Source organism: Salvelinus fontinalis, chromosome 12 (assembly GCF_029448725.1).
Source record: "Salvelinus fontinalis isolate EN_2023a chromosome 12, ASM2944872v1, whole genome shotgun sequence".
In the NCBI taxonomy this organism is placed as follows: Eukaryota; Metazoa; Chordata; class Actinopteri; order Salmoniformes; family Salmonidae; genus Salvelinus; species Salvelinus fontinalis.
In genome coordinates this window covers 6,466,223-6,484,754 of record NC_074676.1, presented here as the reverse complement: position 1 = coordinate 6,484,754, position 18,532 = coordinate 6,466,223, and the positions used below count along the sequence as shown (strand labels likewise).

The 18,532-nt window shown below is 40.1% G+C and overlaps 1 protein-coding gene across 1 annotated transcript in view; it reads left to right on the top strand.

The window, feature by feature from the left end:
• The first annotated feature begins 1,733 nt into the window (after positions 1-1,733).
• Positions 1,734-18,532, top strand: part of LOC129866705 (copine-8-like) — a 97,330-nt gene continuing 80,531 nt past the window's right edge. The window contains exon 1 of the mRNA XM_055939529.1: positions 1,734-2,018. Within this exon, the coding sequence (XP_055795504.1) occupies positions 1,924-2,018 (95 nt within the window). The 5' untranslated portion in view covers positions 1,734-1,923. The remainder of the gene's footprint in view (positions 2,019-18,532) is intronic.

Sequence of the window (18,532 nt, the reverse complement as noted above, 5' to 3'; positions counted from 1 at the left end):
GACAAAACTGCACATTTTAGAGGGGCCTTTTATTGTCCCCAGCACAAGGTACACCTGTGTAATGATCCTGCTGTTTAATCAGCTTCTTGATATGCCACACCTGTCAGGTGGATGGAGTATCTTTGCAAAGGAGAAATGCTCACTAACAGGGATGTAAACAAATTTGTGCTGAACATTTGAGAGAAATAAGCTTTTTGTTCAGTATATAATCTAATTTGACGCAGCTGTTCATATTTTAGCTCATTGGGCTGCTGCATCCGGTAGAGAAATCATTCACTTAATAGAGTAAATTTCTCAGGTGGACTCTTTGCGCCATCTGCGTCATTACCAACCATCCGAGCCACTGCCTGTTCACCCCGCTACCATCCAGAAGGCAGGGTCAGTACAGGTGCATCAAAGCTGGGACTGAGAGTCTGAAAAACAGCTTCCATCTCAAGGCCATCAGACTGCTAAACAGCAATTACTAACTCAGAGAGGCTGCTCCCTACATAGAGATTAAAATCACTGGCCACTTTTAACAATGCCACTTTAATAATGTTAACATATCTTATATTCTTCCTCTCATATACTGTACCTTATACCATCTATTGCATCTTGCACACTCTTGGCCATGGCTCATCCATATATTTTTATGTACATATTTATAAGTACTTTTTCCATCCCTTCAGATTTGTGTGTATTAGGTAGTTGTTGGGGAATTGTTAGATTACTTGTTAGATATTGCTGCATTGTCGGAATTAGAAGCACAATCATTTCGCTACACTCGCATTAACATCTGCTAGCCGTGTGTATGTGACTAATACAATTTGATTTGATTTCAGTTTATCATTATGGCTGCTTACACAGGCAGCCCAATTCTGATATTTTTTTCACTAATTGGTCTTTTGACCAATCAGATCTTTTTCAAAGCTGATGTAATTGGTCAAAATACCAATTAGGGACAAAATATAAAAATTGCACTGCCTGTATAAAGGCAGCCTCTCATCACTGTCAAAACCCAAGCAAGTGGATAACTATGTGTGCAATATGATTTAATCAGCCTGATAAAGACTATTTTGAGATGAAACCAGGTGGACACAGGACACCCAATGTCTGAGAGTAAATTGTGGTTTGTTTGGAAAAGTCAAGAATTCGCTAGCATGCCAGTGCATTGAAAACCAGGTGGGCCATGATGCCTTTGTAGTGTCATAGAAATGAGTTCCTCGGAGATTTCATTATTCATTTGCACCACAGGAGGTTGGTGGCAGCTTAATTGGGGAGGACATGCTCATGGTAATGGCTTGAGTTTACCAGGTGGAATGGTATCAAATACATCAAACACATGGTTGCTATTTGTTTGCTATTCCATTTGCTCAAAGCCTGCCATTATTATGAGCCGTCCTCCCCTCAGCAGCCTCCACTGATTTGCACTGTAATGTCATTCAATAGATTTTCAAAGCACAGGCATTACAATGATTTAGCCTATTAATTGGGCTACAAATCTCTTAATTGGTTTGACTTAATGTATGCAATAAAGCATTTGCTAATTGCAATGGTTCCCTAAAAGCATCAGCACAGACTAGGCCTTAAAATATCATGTGTTATCGTGTTTGGTTCTTTATTTTTGTAATTCTATAACATTTCCCAAAGCTGAGATATGCACATGTCTTGGATGCACTTCTTGCGGGCGTCACGCCCTCCGCACTATCACCCATATTAGCCTAGGTCTATACCTCGCTCTCAACTCTGCATACTAGCACGAGCTGAATCTTTCAACCGTTACACATGACGCTCGGCTGTTGTGGGCGACACTCCTCTTGCAGCTGGCTGAGCGACACGCCTCCCGCAGCCTCATGCAACAGCGACCCTAAGCAGCGCACCGTTTTTAACGGTTTCTTTCTTTCATGCGACCGAAGAAGACCCATTTAACGGGAGATTTCGACGATGAGTAGCTTCATGAATATGGCCTGTATTGGAGACTTTGACCCATTCACCGCTGCCATTCCCGCCACCAGAGTTGAGCTCACGGTGTCGTGTAGGTGAGTAGAGGGGCACTGATGTCAATTGAGTGACAGAATGCTTCTGGTATAGGCTAAGATTGTGGAGAACGGTGGATATGTTTGGTAAACTGCTAAATATAAATTGTTTAGTCCGAATTTAGTCAAGCATTCTCGCATTACTTCCTTATTTTGGGGATTTGGCCAGAAAACAGACATAGCCCATTAGGCTATAAAAATAGCATTTAATCTATACATTTTTATTGAATTAAATAATATGACCATTATCATGATGATCCATTGCTTTACTGGCTTATCAATCACGGTTAGCCTACATTTGAGGGATGTTTAAATTAAGTTTATGACGGTGGAACAATGTGCGTGCTATTAGTGTTTCCTAACGTGACAGCTCGCGCTCCCTTTTGGGCTCGGCTTAATTTTAACTAAACAAACCGCCGTCCAGAAAATGGATGCTGCTGGGAGAATTTATGGATGCTTTATCATCTCTCTCCTAAGAGATGTGACTTAGATGTGACTTGATACAACTATAGTAGCGAGCAGCAGCTGGCTGGCTCGGGCTCCTGTGTTGCGTAAGAGCCACGCGCCTCTGTAAGATTGGGTTCTCCGCGGAGTTCCTTCTACCAGAGAGAGCTGATGCTCCCGCGGCTGGTCGGTCTCAGTCAGTCACAACACTCACTGTGGAGATGATTTAACACACAGAGAGACAGACATGTGGATTCGCTCAGTGCGGTGTTGGTGCACACCTGAGATTGTGGTCCTGAAGGTTGGAATTCCGATTCAGTCACTGTCTGCATCAATGATGCTCAATCTCCGATAACCGCAATTACAGCTTGGTTGATTAAGAGCCAGATCGCAATTTACTGGGGGGAGGGTTGTCAATCTTTTGATTTGGGGAGGGTTGTGTGTTTTTTTAAATTGGGCACAGTGGATGCTAGTGCGTTTTTCCTGGTTAACATTCGCTTTTGCAGGTTTTACTAGGCTATATCATTTCTTCCATCCTAGCCAAAGTTCCCCATCTGCTTGTTTTGGTGCTTCCCTTGTGCACTACACTTTTCCATCCATGTGCTAAGTTTTATCATAAACTGGGTGGTCAGCCAATGCCGATTGGCTGACAGCCGTGGTATATCAGACTGTACACCACGGGTATGACAATTTTTTTTATTTTTACTGCTCTAATTATGTTGGTACCCAGATTATAATAGCAATAAGGCACCTCCGGGGTTTACGGCTAAGGGCTGTGTCCAGGCACTTGACCATATACCACACACCCTTGTGCCCTACTATTGCTTAACTATACCACAGGTCTGTAGTCTATCAGTCTAGCTGTCGATTCTCTCCTCTATCCACCATTCAGAGTGACAATATTGGTAGTTGGCTCATTTGTCCAGATGTGCAACAGGCTAACTAGCAATCATACTACAAATAAAGGCATTCAAAGCTGCATCAGTTTTCAATATGAATTGACAAGAACAAAATGGGAATAGATGATAGGCAATGGACAGGCCAGGTGCATCATTGGGCATGAAAGAACAGTGAAGACATGAAACACACAGCTCAGAAAGCTCCGCTATTGATCTTGTTGAGGGACAATACGGTTATCCTACCTAGACTATAGAATGAATAATTGCATTGTTGTTTTCAGTTGAGTACAACATTCTACTCTAGGCTGCAGTGAAAATGTCATTTGAATAACAGTGCAAAAGCCCTGTGATTTGAATGTTTCATTCGATTTGGATCCGTTGTGGGTCCACTCTCAACAGTTTTACAAGGTCCAGAAAGGCACAGTAGCAGGCCAGTCCGGCTGTATTTTGAACTTCTGATACTGAATGCGCGGTCTGTTTCAGATCATCATTCTTCAAAGTCGTCCTGTAATAACGTGGCCACTTACGCGCCATCCCGGCAGGACCATTCAGGAAAGCTTAACACGCACTCGGCCTCCTCTCCAATCCGAGTGGCAATTCCTCGCTCACCTAGAACCTAATGCTTTTTCCCATCAGAGTTTTGTTTCCATCAAATTGACTTGTTGCAGATAAATGTCTGTGCGTAAATACGCAGTGCACATGAAAATAATGTGAGGTTAAATTCACATGTACTTAATAAAAAACAAAAGTTAAATGGGTTTTTAATCGCATTTTCAACTCTAGGCCTACGGATGTTTTTTCTCACAAATAAATGTTGCATAGATATAGCGAATGTGTCCACTCTGGTATTGGCACGTGTGCTCTAGCCAACAGCTTGCAGATACGTATCTGATTACTAAGGACAAAAGTGAGATCATTTTTATTTGTCAAATGCCAGCCAAGCCTCGATCATCATGTCACAAGAATAAGACCTGTACAATTTTTGTCTGTGAGTTAAACAGAACTGATATTGCAGGCTAAAACCTGGGGAAAATCCAATCAGGAAGTGACCCTGTTTTTGAAACCTCTCTGTTCCTAAGCATCCCTATTGCCCATTGAAAGGGATATCAACCATACTTCTTTTTCTATGGCTTCCATAGGGTGTCAACAGCCTATAGACATAGTTTCAGGCTTATATTTTGAAGAATGAGCGTGAATGGGCACATTGCGTAAGTGGATAGGTGGGGGCTCTCAGAGTGAGTTCTGCGTAACAGAGAAAGGCGGCCATTGTTCCTCCCTGTCCTAGTGAAAAGCCAACTGTCCCGGTTGATATATTATTGAATAGGTATTTGAAAAACACCCTGAAGATGGATTATAAAAAACGTTTGACATGTTTCTGTGGACATTATGGATATAATTTGGGATTTTTGTCGGCGTTGTCGCGGGCGCTCTTTCCTGGGCATAATGCATCAAACTAACGGAGGTATTTGGATATAAAAAAATATCTTTATGGAACAAAAGGAACATTTGTTGTCTAACTGGGAGGCTCGTGAGTGAAAACATCCGAAGATCATTAAAGGTAAACGATTAATTTGATTGCTTTTCGGATTTTCTGATTTTCGTGACCAAGTTACCTGATGCTAGGTGTGCTTATTGTTTTGTCGAGCGATCGATAAACTTACACAAACACTTGTATTCATTTCGCTGTAAAGCATCATTTCAAATTCTGAGACGACAGATGGATTAACAAAAGGCTAAGCTGTGTTTTGCAATATTGCACTTGTGATTTCATGAAACTTTATTATATTATATACCTGTGGCGCTAGGCTAGGCTATGCTAGTCAGCGTTTCTGATGACAATTATCCCGGTTCAGAAAGGTTAAAGGGACCAAATTCTGTCTCGATTACCAATTTCCAAAGAAGATAAACGAACGTCGTAAGAGACTGTATCCGGTACAAAGACAACAAAGGATGGATGATAGGCGTGCCTTTATTTTTGTGGACAAACTCTTTATAGATGGACAGCTATTCCGAGACAGCTCCATAACACTGTGGCTGTACTAAATTCTACAGGGACTTCAGGTTACGAAAAAAAATAAGGTAGGGGAACTGTTTAAAATATCTGAACATTATGAAGTGGATATGAACACACACGTACTCAACTACATGCTTGCTTACACATACGGACTTATACATACATACATACACACACCTGATCTCGCTCTCCTCTCTTTCTCTCTTCTCTTCTCTCCCTCTCTATTGTCCAGAACTGTTTTATAATTTAATGTGTTTATTGCTTATCTTTTTGATGTATTTGTCTACAAGTTTGTATATGTTTACAACAAGCAAGGGGAAGATATCAGAATAGGGGCATTGTGTCACGTTCTGACCTTTATTTCCTTTGTTTTGTCTTTAGTTAGTATGGTCAGGGTGTGAGTTGGGGTGGGCAGTCTAGGTTATGTGTTTCTATGTTTAGGTTTGTCATTCGGCCTGATATGGTTCTCAGAGGCAGGTGTTTTGCATTTTCTCTGATTGGGAAGCATATTTAGGTTGCCTGTTTTCACTGTTTGTTTGTGGGTATTTGTCTTCCGTGTTAGTGTCACACGGGACTGTTTTTCGATTAGATTTCTCTTTGTTTTTTTGTTTTGTGTAGTGTTCAGTTTACTTTAATAAAACATGGACACTTACCACTCTGCGTTTTGGTCCGATCCCTGCTACACCTCCTCTTCAGACGAAAAGGAAGACATCAGCCGTTACACATTGGGGAATAATAACATATTGTACGGAATACATTTGTACTGTAGTGAAGCCGTCTCTAGAGTAATGCAAGGTCTCTTTCAAGATCATGTGAAACGTCAATTGCTATGGAAATGCTGGGATGTGTTTTTCAATGATGTTAAAGGTATTGATGATGCAACTATGATGGTGATTCGATGTGGATTACAATTATGAATATTAAGGTTATACACACTACATGTTACACACATAGACACTCAAACATGCAAATTGGCAGAGTTATTATTTATTTGGACATCACACATTATCCTGTTGGGGATGGGGGCGCTGTTTAGACTATTTATGCTAATTTGGCTAATTTTTGAAACGGCTTCCCACAAAATCCTTGATCGTACAATATGCATATTATTATTATTATTGGATAGAAAACAGTCTATAGTTTCTATAGGAGTTGAAATTTTGTCTCTAAGTGGAACAGAGCCCATTCTACAGCAATTTCCCTGACATGGAGTCAGATTTGAGAAATGTTGGCCACTCTTCTGAAGTCAGTTAAAAGGGCACTGTCATTGCTATGACTATACGGACACTTCTTACGTCTTCCCCTGGATGCCTTTACGTGATGACGATTCCAATGGGGTCGATTGCGCGTTCACAGGCCCTACAAATGAAAAAACCCTGAAGCTAGTCATTCTTTTGGAGCTGCGTAACGCGCGTGCTGGACACCGACCCGCTCCTGTTCCAAGCGTTAGTTTAGCCTGTTATATTTCTCCGGTCATCTTTTCACTCGTTATAGGAGTTAAAAACATCATAAGGTAGTTAATTTAAAGCGTTTTATAGCAATTTATATCCGTTTAGTGCGATTTTGGGACATTTATTTTTGCAACGATGTGAAAAGTTGGGCACGCTTTTCAGTTCATCCCGAACGCAGTTGACATTTCCACATGGCAAGAGGACAGCTTTCCACCAAAAGACGATTTCTCCCAAGAAAGGATCCTTTGCCCAAGATACTGATGGAAGAACAGCTCAAGGTAGGACATTTTTATTATGATAAATCGTGTTTCTGTCGAAACATTTTAGTGGCTTAGGACGCCATGTTTTTTGACGTAGCTTCGCTTGGCGCAAACTGTATTGAAAAGTAAGGATAAATTAAAAAATGTAATAACGCAATTGTATTAAGAATTAAATTGTCTATCAATCCCTGTCCACCCTATATTTTTTAGTCACGTTTATGAGTATTTATGTATAAGAGTAGATCACTGTCTAAGTGGCGCAAGGACTTTTTCTTTACCAGCTTGTCTACATTTCACATTGTCTAACCATGATTTTGGTGGCTAAATATAAACATTTTCGATCAAACTGTATATGCATGTTGTAATGTGATGTTACAGGAGTGTCATCGGAAGAATTCTGAGAAGGTTAGTGAAAAAATTAATATCTTTTGGCGATGTTGACTTTTATCGCTCACTTTGGCTAGAATCAATGCTGGGCTGCTAATTGCTATGTGCTAAGCTAATATAACGATTTATTGTGTTTTCGCTGTAAGACACTTAGAAAATCTGAAATATTGTCTGTATTCACAGGATCTGTGTCTTTCGATTCGTGTATGCTGTGTATTTTTACGAAATGTTTGATGATTAGTAGTTAGGTAAACACGTTGCTCATTGTAATTATTCTAGTCCATTTGTGACGGTGGGTGCAATTGTAAACTATGCCATCTACCTGAAATATGCACTTTTTTCTAACAAAACCTATCCCATACCATAAATATGTTATCAGACTGTCATCTAATGAGTTTTTTTGTTGGTTAGGGGCTATAAATATCTTAGTTTAGCCGAATTGGTGATGGCTACTGGTGTTGGTGGACAAATAAAAGATGGTGGATTATGCTAATGTGTTTTTAGGTAATAGATGTACATCTTTACATATTGTGTCTTCCCTGTAAAACATTTTAAAAATCGGAAATGTTGACTGGATTCACAAGATCTGTGTCTTTCATTAGCTGTATTGGACTTTAATGTGTGAAAGTTAAATATTTAAAAAAAATATTTTTTTTGAATTTCGCGGCACTGGTTTTTCAGTGGGGGGGGGGGGGGGGGGGGGGGTGTGCCGCTAGCGCCACGCTGATCCTAGACAGGTTAAACTCTTACTCTTATACAGACATCATACACACTCATTATATCATATCCAATATCATACACATCAACCTACTCAGATTTGTTACACACATCGTTTGTCTCAATTTTCTAACATCTGTGGCATTGGCTCACAGGCAAACAGGCAAGAGAATAAAACAAATATTGCTAGAACCTATTTCTTGAATTCTAAATATCAGACATTTGAAAGCTCTAGTTTTGACCTTCATAATACCTCTGTCAGTAACTTTACAAGCACTAATTATGGTCAATTTAGCCTGAGAATAGTATCTAGTTATGGTAAGGGGTGAAATAAGTATAGCTAGTTATAATTGTAATGGTTTGGCAGATTAGAAAAAAGAGTTACAGTCTTTATGTGGCTAAAAGAAAAGGAATATAACATATAATGTTTACAGGAAACTCACTCTACATCCTTAGATGAAGTTGCGTGGGAAAAGGAATGGGGTGGTGAAATCATTTTCTGTCATGGACAAAGGAACTCAAAGGGTGTGATGATATTAGTTAACAAAAATTTCGATCTGAATGTGCAAATAATCAGGAAGGATTCGCAAGGAAGGTGGATCCTTTTGAATATGAAAGTGGACGAAAAAGAGATTTGGCTCATTAATCTATATGGTCCAAATTAGGATGATCCACACTCTAATCACTCTGCAAACTATCATCACCGTGCCCTTAAGGAAATCACAAATATTATGGACACATTAGAAATAGTGGATATTTGGAGACTAAAAAAACCCGACCTTGTGAGATATACATGGAAGAGACATAATCAAGCTAGTCATCTTGACTACTTTGTCAAAAAAGTTTTAATAGGAGACAGAATGCGATCGGATCATCATCTAATTGGCATTCACATAACTCTTATAGATTTTCCACGTGGATGGGGATACTGAAAATTTGATCAAAGTTTACTGGAGGACAACTTAGTTAAAAATAAGACAAAATCATTTATAATTGAATTTTTCCAGTATAATATAGGTTCAGCAAATCCCCTTATTGTTTGGGATACCTTTAAATGTACCTTCAGGGGTCATTCAATTCAATATTCATCAATAATAAAAAAGCAGTTTCTGGCTAAAGAAACAAGACTAACAAGGGAAATCCATGAACTAATAGTACAGGTAGATCACAATAAAAACGATACTACAGAGATACAAAATAAGTTCGAGGAAAAACAAAAAGAACTTGAGGAAATTGTTCAAGAACGATCTAATATAATCTATTACAAAAATAAAGCAAACTGGATGGAATATGGAGAAAAATGCACAAACTTCTTCCTGAATCTCCAATACAGGAACGCTAACAAAAAGAATTTGCAGAAACTCGTTACTGAAGACATCTTATGATTCTCCATATGATATTTTAAAAGAGGAAGCAAATTATTTTAGGCAGATGTTCTCTTTTCAGTCTCATCCTCTCCCACTAAATGAAGATTATGGTAAGGAATTCTTTCCAAATAATATAAAAAAAATGGAAAATTAACAAATGTACAGAAAAATCAGTGCGAAGGCCAAATTACAGAGGAAGAACGTTTTGAGGCTATTAAGTCCTTTCAGTCTGGAAAAACCCCAGGGCTTGATGGCATACCGGTAGAGGTAATTCAAGTATTTTTTGATATACTAAAAGCTCCATTGTTAGATTGTTTTAACTACTATAGAAATGGTAGTCTGTCAGGTATTCAGCAGGCAGGTCTGATTTTTCTATTATTAAATCAAGACCCAGATGGCAAATATAAAGACCCGGTTTATCTAAAAAACTGGAGGCCCCGTACACTTCAATGTTGGGATGCAAAAATACTAGCAAAATGCATAGCACTCAGAATTTAAAGGGTTTTACCAGGTATTGTTCATCCTGATCGGACAGGTTTTTTACATTGACGATACATTGGAGATGATATACGACAACTTCTAGAAATAATAGAACATCATGAAACATATAAGAAGCCAGGAATGGTATTTATAGCGGATTTTGAAAAGGCATTTGATAAAGTATGACTGGATTTTATTTATAAATATCTGGATTTTTTTCAATTTCGGTAATTCTCTTATAAAATGGGTAAAAGTAATGTATAGCAACCCCAGGTGTAAAATAGTAAATAACCGCTACTTCTCAGAGAGCTTTGAATTGTCCATAGAAGTTAAACAAGGGTGTCCGCTGTCACCATATCTATTCATTATGGCCATCGAAATGCTAGCTATTAAAATCAGATCCAATAACAACATTAGAGGATTAGAAATCCAAGGCTTAGAAACAAATGTATGCCGATGACTCAGGTTTTATGTTAAGTCCGCAAGCTAGATCCCTGCAATGTCTCATTAAAGATCTAGATAACTTTTCTGTACTCTCTGGACTAAAACCTAATTATGATAAGTGTACAATATTACGTATTGGATCCTTAAAAAATACAACTTTTACATTACCCTGCAGTTTACCTATAAAATGGGCTGATGGTGAAGTAGACATACTCAGTATTCATATCACAAAATATATAAATAAGCTCTCCACAATGAATTTCAATGGAACACTTGTAAAAATAGACAATATTCTGCAACCATGCAGAGGTAAATACCTGTCTGTTTATGGAAAAATTGCCCTGATTAACTCCTTAGTCCTTAGTCCTATCTCAGTTTACTCACTTACTTATGGCGCTGCCTACTCCTGATGATTCGTTTTTCAAATCATATGAGCAAAAAATATTTTGCTTTATCTGGGACGCTAAACCAGACAAAATAAAACGAGCCTATCTATATAATGAATATGAAATGGGTGGGTTGAGATTATTAAACATAAAAGCACTAAACCTCTCAAAAAGCTTCACTCATTCAAAAGTTTTCTTTGAACCCTAAATGGTTCTCAAGTAGATTAATAAGAAAAGCTCATCCATTGTTTAAGAATTGCCTTTTTGCCTTGTGCAGATTGCCATGTCTCATTTTCAATTAATTGAAAATGATACTTTGAAAAAATTCTGTCTTTTTCAAACAAGCATTGCAGAGCTGGCAACATTTTCAATGTCATCCCCCTGAAAAGATAGAACAAATATTACAACAAATATGATGGCTGAACTCAAATGTGCTGGTTGTTAAAATACCTGTATTTATTGAAAAGGGTATTTTGTTCTTAAATTATATTGTAAATTGTAATGGTAGAGTTATGTCCTTCATGGAGTTATCAGAATTGTACAGGAAGGTCTGCTCAATCCAAGAGTACAACCAATTGATTACAGCATTGCCCCAAAAATGGAGGAGCGGGAGGAGGGAGAGAACTGGTCTGTCTGCCCAATATAAAGGATCAAAACTGGCGGAGGAATAAAAATAGCATAAATAGGAAAGTATACCAGTTTCAGTTGAGGACCAGGATGTTGACAACTGTCAAGGCGTGTGCGTATTTGTGCTGAAGTCAGGTGCAGGAGAGCAGAGAATTGTGAACAGGTGCACACTTTAATTCGGCAGGAGAGATATACAGACGGACGCAGCTGCGTCCAAAAACCTCCAGCCAACAAGGCAAAGTGTAAAACGTGCAAAACAGTCACAAAACATCAAATGTATAAAAATACAAACAGGCTTCGTGAAATAACACGGAAAAAACGCACGCAAGCCTAGTGCGTACAAAAACACGTAACACACAAACAATCTCACACAAAGACATGAGGGGGAACAGAGGAATAAATACATGTAGTGTGATTGGAGAATTAAATTAAAAGGTGTGCAGGGAACAAGACAAAACAAATGGATACATGAAAAATGGAGCGGTGATGGCTAGAAAGCCGGTGACGTCGACCGCCAAACGTCACCCGAACAAGGAGAGGAGCCGACTTCGGCGGAAGTCCTGACAACAACTGTGCCATACAGATTGCAAAATAGTTGGGAAGAGATTTTTGATGTACCAATTCCATGGTACAGGGTGTATGAGTTGATATATAAAACAACGCAAGATTCAAGACTTCGTGCTTTTCAGTTAAAATTATTATATAGAATTCTTGCCACCAACAAAATGTTGAATATTTGGGGCATACAATCATCGAAGCTATGCAGATTTTGTTGTGAGGATACAGAATCAATAGACCAAAATAAATGAAAATGCATAGCATTGATCTAAAATTGACCCTAGAAATAGTACTGTTAGGAGATCTGGAGAGACCGGGTCAGTCAATTACTAACATACTAATACTCTTAGTAAAAGTATTTATCTTCAATCTGTAGATTCTATTCGATTAGATAGATTGAAATTGTACGTTAAACATCATAGCATAGTTGAAAGATATGTGTTGAGTAGAAACACGAAGTGGGTGGCCAGCAGAGTTAGATGGGATGGGCTGAGGGAAGCTGAGGGTTGGTATGTGGAATTGGAGACAAGTGAGAGTGGAGTTGCTGTGTGAGAGAGAGAATGATCGTCAAAAGATAAAGGGAAAAAAGTAAAAATAACACATAATAAAAGTACATTTGAATTACACTGTGGCAGTGTTTTTACAACTAATGCCGGTTTGCCTGAGGCTGATGCCGTGCAGGTGTTTGTACACATGCATATACACACACTCTCATTAAAATAAACACATACAAGAACACACACATACATGTAATAGTGCCAGACACGCACACAAACATATAAAGTAGGCATTGCTGTTATGATTTCAGTTGTTCTTGATGTCCTTTGTTTTAATATATATATATATATATATATATATATATATATATATATATATATATATATATATATATATATTGCATTGTTCTTTGCTGTTTTCTTCTGTCTTTTCCTTTTTTCTCTTTAGTTCATTCACTTGGTTGTTGGTTTATTGGGGGGTTCTTGGGGGTGGGGAATGGAATTAATTGTATTCATTTTTTTTCTTCTGGGGGGGCTGTGGGAGGGGTCTCGAATGGTTGAGGGACAGCTATTGGGGAACTGTGGGGGGATCTTGGAGGGTTCGGGTTTCACAAGATTGTGATCATGAAAAAGGAAACTATGACATATCATGCACTATCATGTACACGCACCCTCACACATAAGGATGGCTCTGTTGCGGAAAGACTGATACATGTTTGATAGTGTCTTGATGCTGTATTGTTTGTTCTTCATGTTCTAATACTTTAATGTTACCCCTTCCTTGTGTTTTTTGTAATAAATAATGTAATACATTTTTTTTAAGGATCTCCCTTAGCCAGTAGGCTAATTGCAGATTTTGGACAATAAAAATAAATACAATTGTAGCATGCCAAATTGTCCAGGAGAGACTGGGTGTTTCTCAATATGCATATTACTGTGCTCCAGACTCTCATGCTCCGAGTGCGTTCTCCGACCACGTTCTCTTGAGTACATTCTTGTGAGGATGAGAGTGTGGAGAATGCATAAAACAATACATTTGAGAAGCACTTGCAATCCCCCTACTGTATTCCCTCACGCTTCACCTCCCTATTCACTGAACCTTCTTCCAGGACAATGGCAATAATAGACTAAACAAGATATACACAAAGCAAAAGTTTTACTTCATAATTATCAGCTAGATAGGTGAATCGTAATAATCTAGCTAGATAAACAGTCAAAAAATGACCTAAAACTAATGTTATGCAAGGTAGATGTACATATTTTGTGGATAGCTACCAATTCTTTGTGGGTAACTAGCTAGCCAGTTAGCCCTATTGACTTACCCTTTCACTGCACCATCTTCCAGCCAGGACAACAATGTCAATAGAGATTAAACAAGATATATACAAAGCAACTGTTTTACTTCATAACTATCCGCTAGCAATATGTGAATCGTAATAATGTTGCTAACCACATAATTTGAATATCAGCTCAAATAATGGCCGCCAATTGATTTCAAGATCATTTTTTACGTGGTTGAGTCCTATTTCTTTGCATACTTTCGGTTGAAGCTTACATCGACGCATGCTTCACAATATGTACAAATTAAATTTGCATTCAAGAAGTGCCCTCCGTGCTCCGTTACGCGTACTTTGATTTGAACTCATACTCCGGCCCTCCCGTGCCCTAATGTGCATGCTCAGAGCACAGTAGTATGCATTTTGAGAGACAGCCACTCTCTGCCATAGCCTACACCCCAAATTAGCTCTTCAGCACCATTCTCTCATGCCTAGCGTGCACACGAGCCTGATGCTTTGCTTATGAGAGAGCGAGCGAGGCCTAGGGCCACTGTTGATTGTGAAGATGGAGGCTTTTTTCATTGAAGTAAAACAAAAGTTTGAGGAAAAAGAGCATGCCTATAGTGAAAAGCCTACAATGGGAATGTAATTTTTTTTAAATATTGTGGTGGAAGATGAGGAGAACGTTGGCATGACGAAATGCAGGCTACTGTGCAACTCCCTATTCAAGTTGGATGCAATTTGGGAACTTACATTTATTTATAATCATTTGTTTTATTATTAAATATCATTGATATTATTGTAAGCCTATTTTAAAATGTGACCTTTTCATTAGCTAAATTAAATTCAATCAGTCTTTTTAATTGTGTGCTCCATATTTAGTTTAAGATGGGTTATAAGTAGGTCTGTTGTAAAATATATAACATTAGCCTATTTCTGTCATTTGTTGGGAAGGGTTTGATGGTAATTGCTGCAATATAGCCTGTTCACAACTTTTGAGGGTTTAAACCATATTTTATTCTGTTTTCTTTGGCCAAATTATGTTCCAACTGTAAATCAAATCAAATTGATTTATTTAGCCCTTCTTACATCAGCTGATATCTCAAAGTGCTGTACAGAAACCCAGCCTAAAACCCCAAACAGCAAGCAATGCAGTTGTAGAATCACGGTGGCTAGGAAAAACTCCCTAGAAAGGACAAAACCTAGGAAGAAACCTAGAGAGGAACCAGTGTCACGCCCTGGCCTTAGTTATCTTTGTTTTCTTTATTATTTTAGTTAGGTCAGGGTGTGACATGGGGGATGTATGTGTTTTGTATTGTCTAGGGTTTTTTGTATGTTTATGGGTGCTGTGGTTTAGTTGGTTAAAGTGTCTAGTCTAGGTGTATGTATGTCTATGGTTGCCTAGATTGGTTCTCAATTAGAGACAGCTGTCTATCGTTGTCTCTGATTGGGAACCATATTTAGGCAGCCATATTCATTAGGGAGTTGGTCGGTGATTGTCTATGTCTTTACGTTAGTTGCTTGTGTCTGCACTTTCGTTTTATAGCTTCACGGTCGTTTGTTGTTTTGTATAGTTTGTCAGTGTTCTTTGTTTCGTTTTCGTCTTCAAATAATAGAAGATGTATAGTTATCACGCTGCGCCTTGGTCCTCCTCTCTTCCACAATGTTACGACGATCGTGACAACCAGGCTATGAGGGTTGGCCAGTCCTCTTCTGGCTGTGCCGGGTGGAGATTATAACAGAACATGGCCAAGATGTTCAAATGTTCATAAATGACCAGCATGGTCAAATAATAATAATCACAGTAGTTGTCGAGGGTGCAACAGGTCAGCACCTCAGGAGTAAATGTCAGTTGGCTTTTCATAGCCGATCATTGAGAGTATCTCTACCGCTCCTGCTGTCTCTAGAGAGTTGATAACAGCAGGTCTGGGACAGGTAGCACGTCCGGTGAACAGGTCAGGGTTCCATAGCCGCAGGCAGAACAGTTGAAACTGGAGCAGCAGCACGGCCACTGGGGACAACAAGGAGTCATCATGCCAGGTAGTCCTGAGGCATGGTCCTAGGGCTCAGGTCCTCCGAGAGAGAGAATGAAAGAAAGAGAGAGAATTAGAGAGAGCATACTTAAATTCACACAGGACACCAGATAAGACAGGAGAAATACTCCAGATATAACAGACTGACCCTAGCCCCCCGACACATAAACTACTGCAGCATAAATACTGGAGGCTGAGACAGGACGGGTCAGGAGACACTGTGGCCCCATCCGATGATACCCTCAGACAGGGCCAAACAGGCAGGATATAACCCCACCCACTTTGCCAAAGCACAGCCCCCACACCACTAGGGGGATATCTTCAACCACCTTTAGAATATTCTGATAGGCTAATTGACATCATTTGAGTCAATTGGAGGTGTACCTGTGGATGTATTTCAAGGCCTACCTTCAAACGCAGTGCCTCTTTGCTTGCCATCATGGGAAAATCAAAAGAAATCAGCCAAGATCTCAGAAAAAGAATTGTAGACCTCCACAAGTCTGGTTCATCCTTGGGAGCAATTTCCAAACGCCTGAAGGTACCACGTTCATCTGTACAAACAATAGTATGCAAGTATAAACACCATGGGACCACGCAGCCGTCATACCGCTCCGGAAGGAGACGCGTTCTGTCTCCTAGAGATGAATGTACTTGTGTGAAAAGTGCAAATCAATCCCAGAACAACAGCAAAGGACCTTGTGAAGATGCTGGAGGAAACAGGTACAAAAATATCTATATCCACAGTAAAATGAGTCCTATATCGACATAATCTGAAGGGCCGCTCAGTAAGGAAGAAGCCACTGCTCCAAAACCACCATAAAAAAGACAGACTATGGTTTGCAACTGCACATGGGGACAAAGATTGTACTTTTTGGAGAAATGTCCTCTGGTCTGATGAAACAAAAATATAACTGTTTGGCCATAATGACCATAGTTATATTTGGAGGAAAAAGGGGAAGGCTTGCATGCCGAAGAACACTATCCCAACCGTGAAGCACGGGGGTGGTAGCATCATGTTGTGGGGGGCTTTGCTGCAGGAGGGACTCTTGCACGTCACAAAATAGATGGCATCATAAGGAGGAAAATTATGTGGATATATTGAAGCAACATCTCAAGACATCAGACAGGAAGTTAAAGCTTAGTCGCAAATGGGTCTTCCAAATGGACTATGACCCCAAGCATACTTCCAAAGTTGTGGCAAAATGGCTTAAGGATAATAAAGTCAAGGTATTGGAGTGGCCATCACGAAGTCCTGACCTCGATCCTATAGTGGGCAGAACTGAAAAAGCGTGTGCGAGCAAGGAGGCCTACAAACCTGACTCAGTTACACCAGCTCTGTCAGGAGGAATGGGCCAAAATTCACCCAACTTATTGTGGGAAGCTTGTGGAACGCTTCTTGAAACGTTTGACCCAAGTTAAACAATTTAACAATCCATCTTTTTGGCAACAGTTTGGGGAAGGCCTTTTCCTGTTTCAGCGTGACAATGCCCCCATGCACAAAGCGAGGTTCATACAGCAATGGTTTGTCGAGATCGGTGTGGACGAACTTGACTGGCCTGCACAGAGCCCTGACCCATCGAACACCTTTGGGATGAATTGGAACACCGACTGCGAGCCAGGCCTAATCGCCCAACATCAGTGCCCGACTTCAGTAATGCTCTTGTGGCTGAATGGAAGCAAGTCTCTCAGCAATGTTCCAACATTTAATGGAAAGTGTAAGAGTGGAGGCTGTTATAGCAGCAAAGGGGGAGACAAACTCCATATTAATGCCCATCATTTTGGAATGAGATGTTTGACAAGCAGGTGATCACATACTTTTGGTCATGTAGTGTATTTAACTCTATCCCATACCTGGACCCTTACCTTAACCATTTGTAATGAGTACCTGAATCAGACACGGCACCAGAACAAATCAGTTGGACAGGGATTTTATTTCCATATGGCTAGCACATTTTTTCATGGCCTCCTACGTCCTGTATGCACAAGCTTGCACGTTCATACATTTTTAATATATGTGAAGACCATAGGCAGCTTGTGAGTTTCAAGTTTCAAGTGAGTTTCGACCACTACCTTGTATCCTTTTCCCTCTCGCTCTCATCCAACACTTCCCACACTGCCCCTACTCGGATGGTATCGCGCCGTCCCAACCTTCGCTCTCTCCCCCGCTACTCTCTCCTCTTCCATCCTATCATCTCTTCCCTCTGCTCAAACCTTCTCCAACCTATCTCCTGATTCTGCCTCCTCAACCCTCCTCGCCTCCCTTTCTGCATCCTTTGACTCTCTATGTCCCCTATCCTCCAGGCCGGCTCGGTCCTCCGCTCCTGCTCCGTGGCTCGACGACTCATTGCGAGCTCACAGAACAGGGCTCCGGGCAGCCGAGCGGAAATGGAGGAAAACTCGCCTCCCTGCGGACCTGGCATCCTTTCACTCCCTCCTCTCTACATTCTCCTCTTCTGTCTCTGCTGCTAAAGCCAATTTCTACCACTCTAAATTCCAAGCATCTGCCTCTAACCCTAGGAAGCTCTTTACCTCCTTCTCCTCCCTCCTGAATCCTCCTCCCCCTCCTCCCCCCTCCTCCCTCTCTGCTGATGACTTCGTCAACCATTTTGAAAAGAAGGTCGACGACATCCGATCCTCGTTTGCTAAGTGTAACGACACCGCTGGTTCTGCTCACAC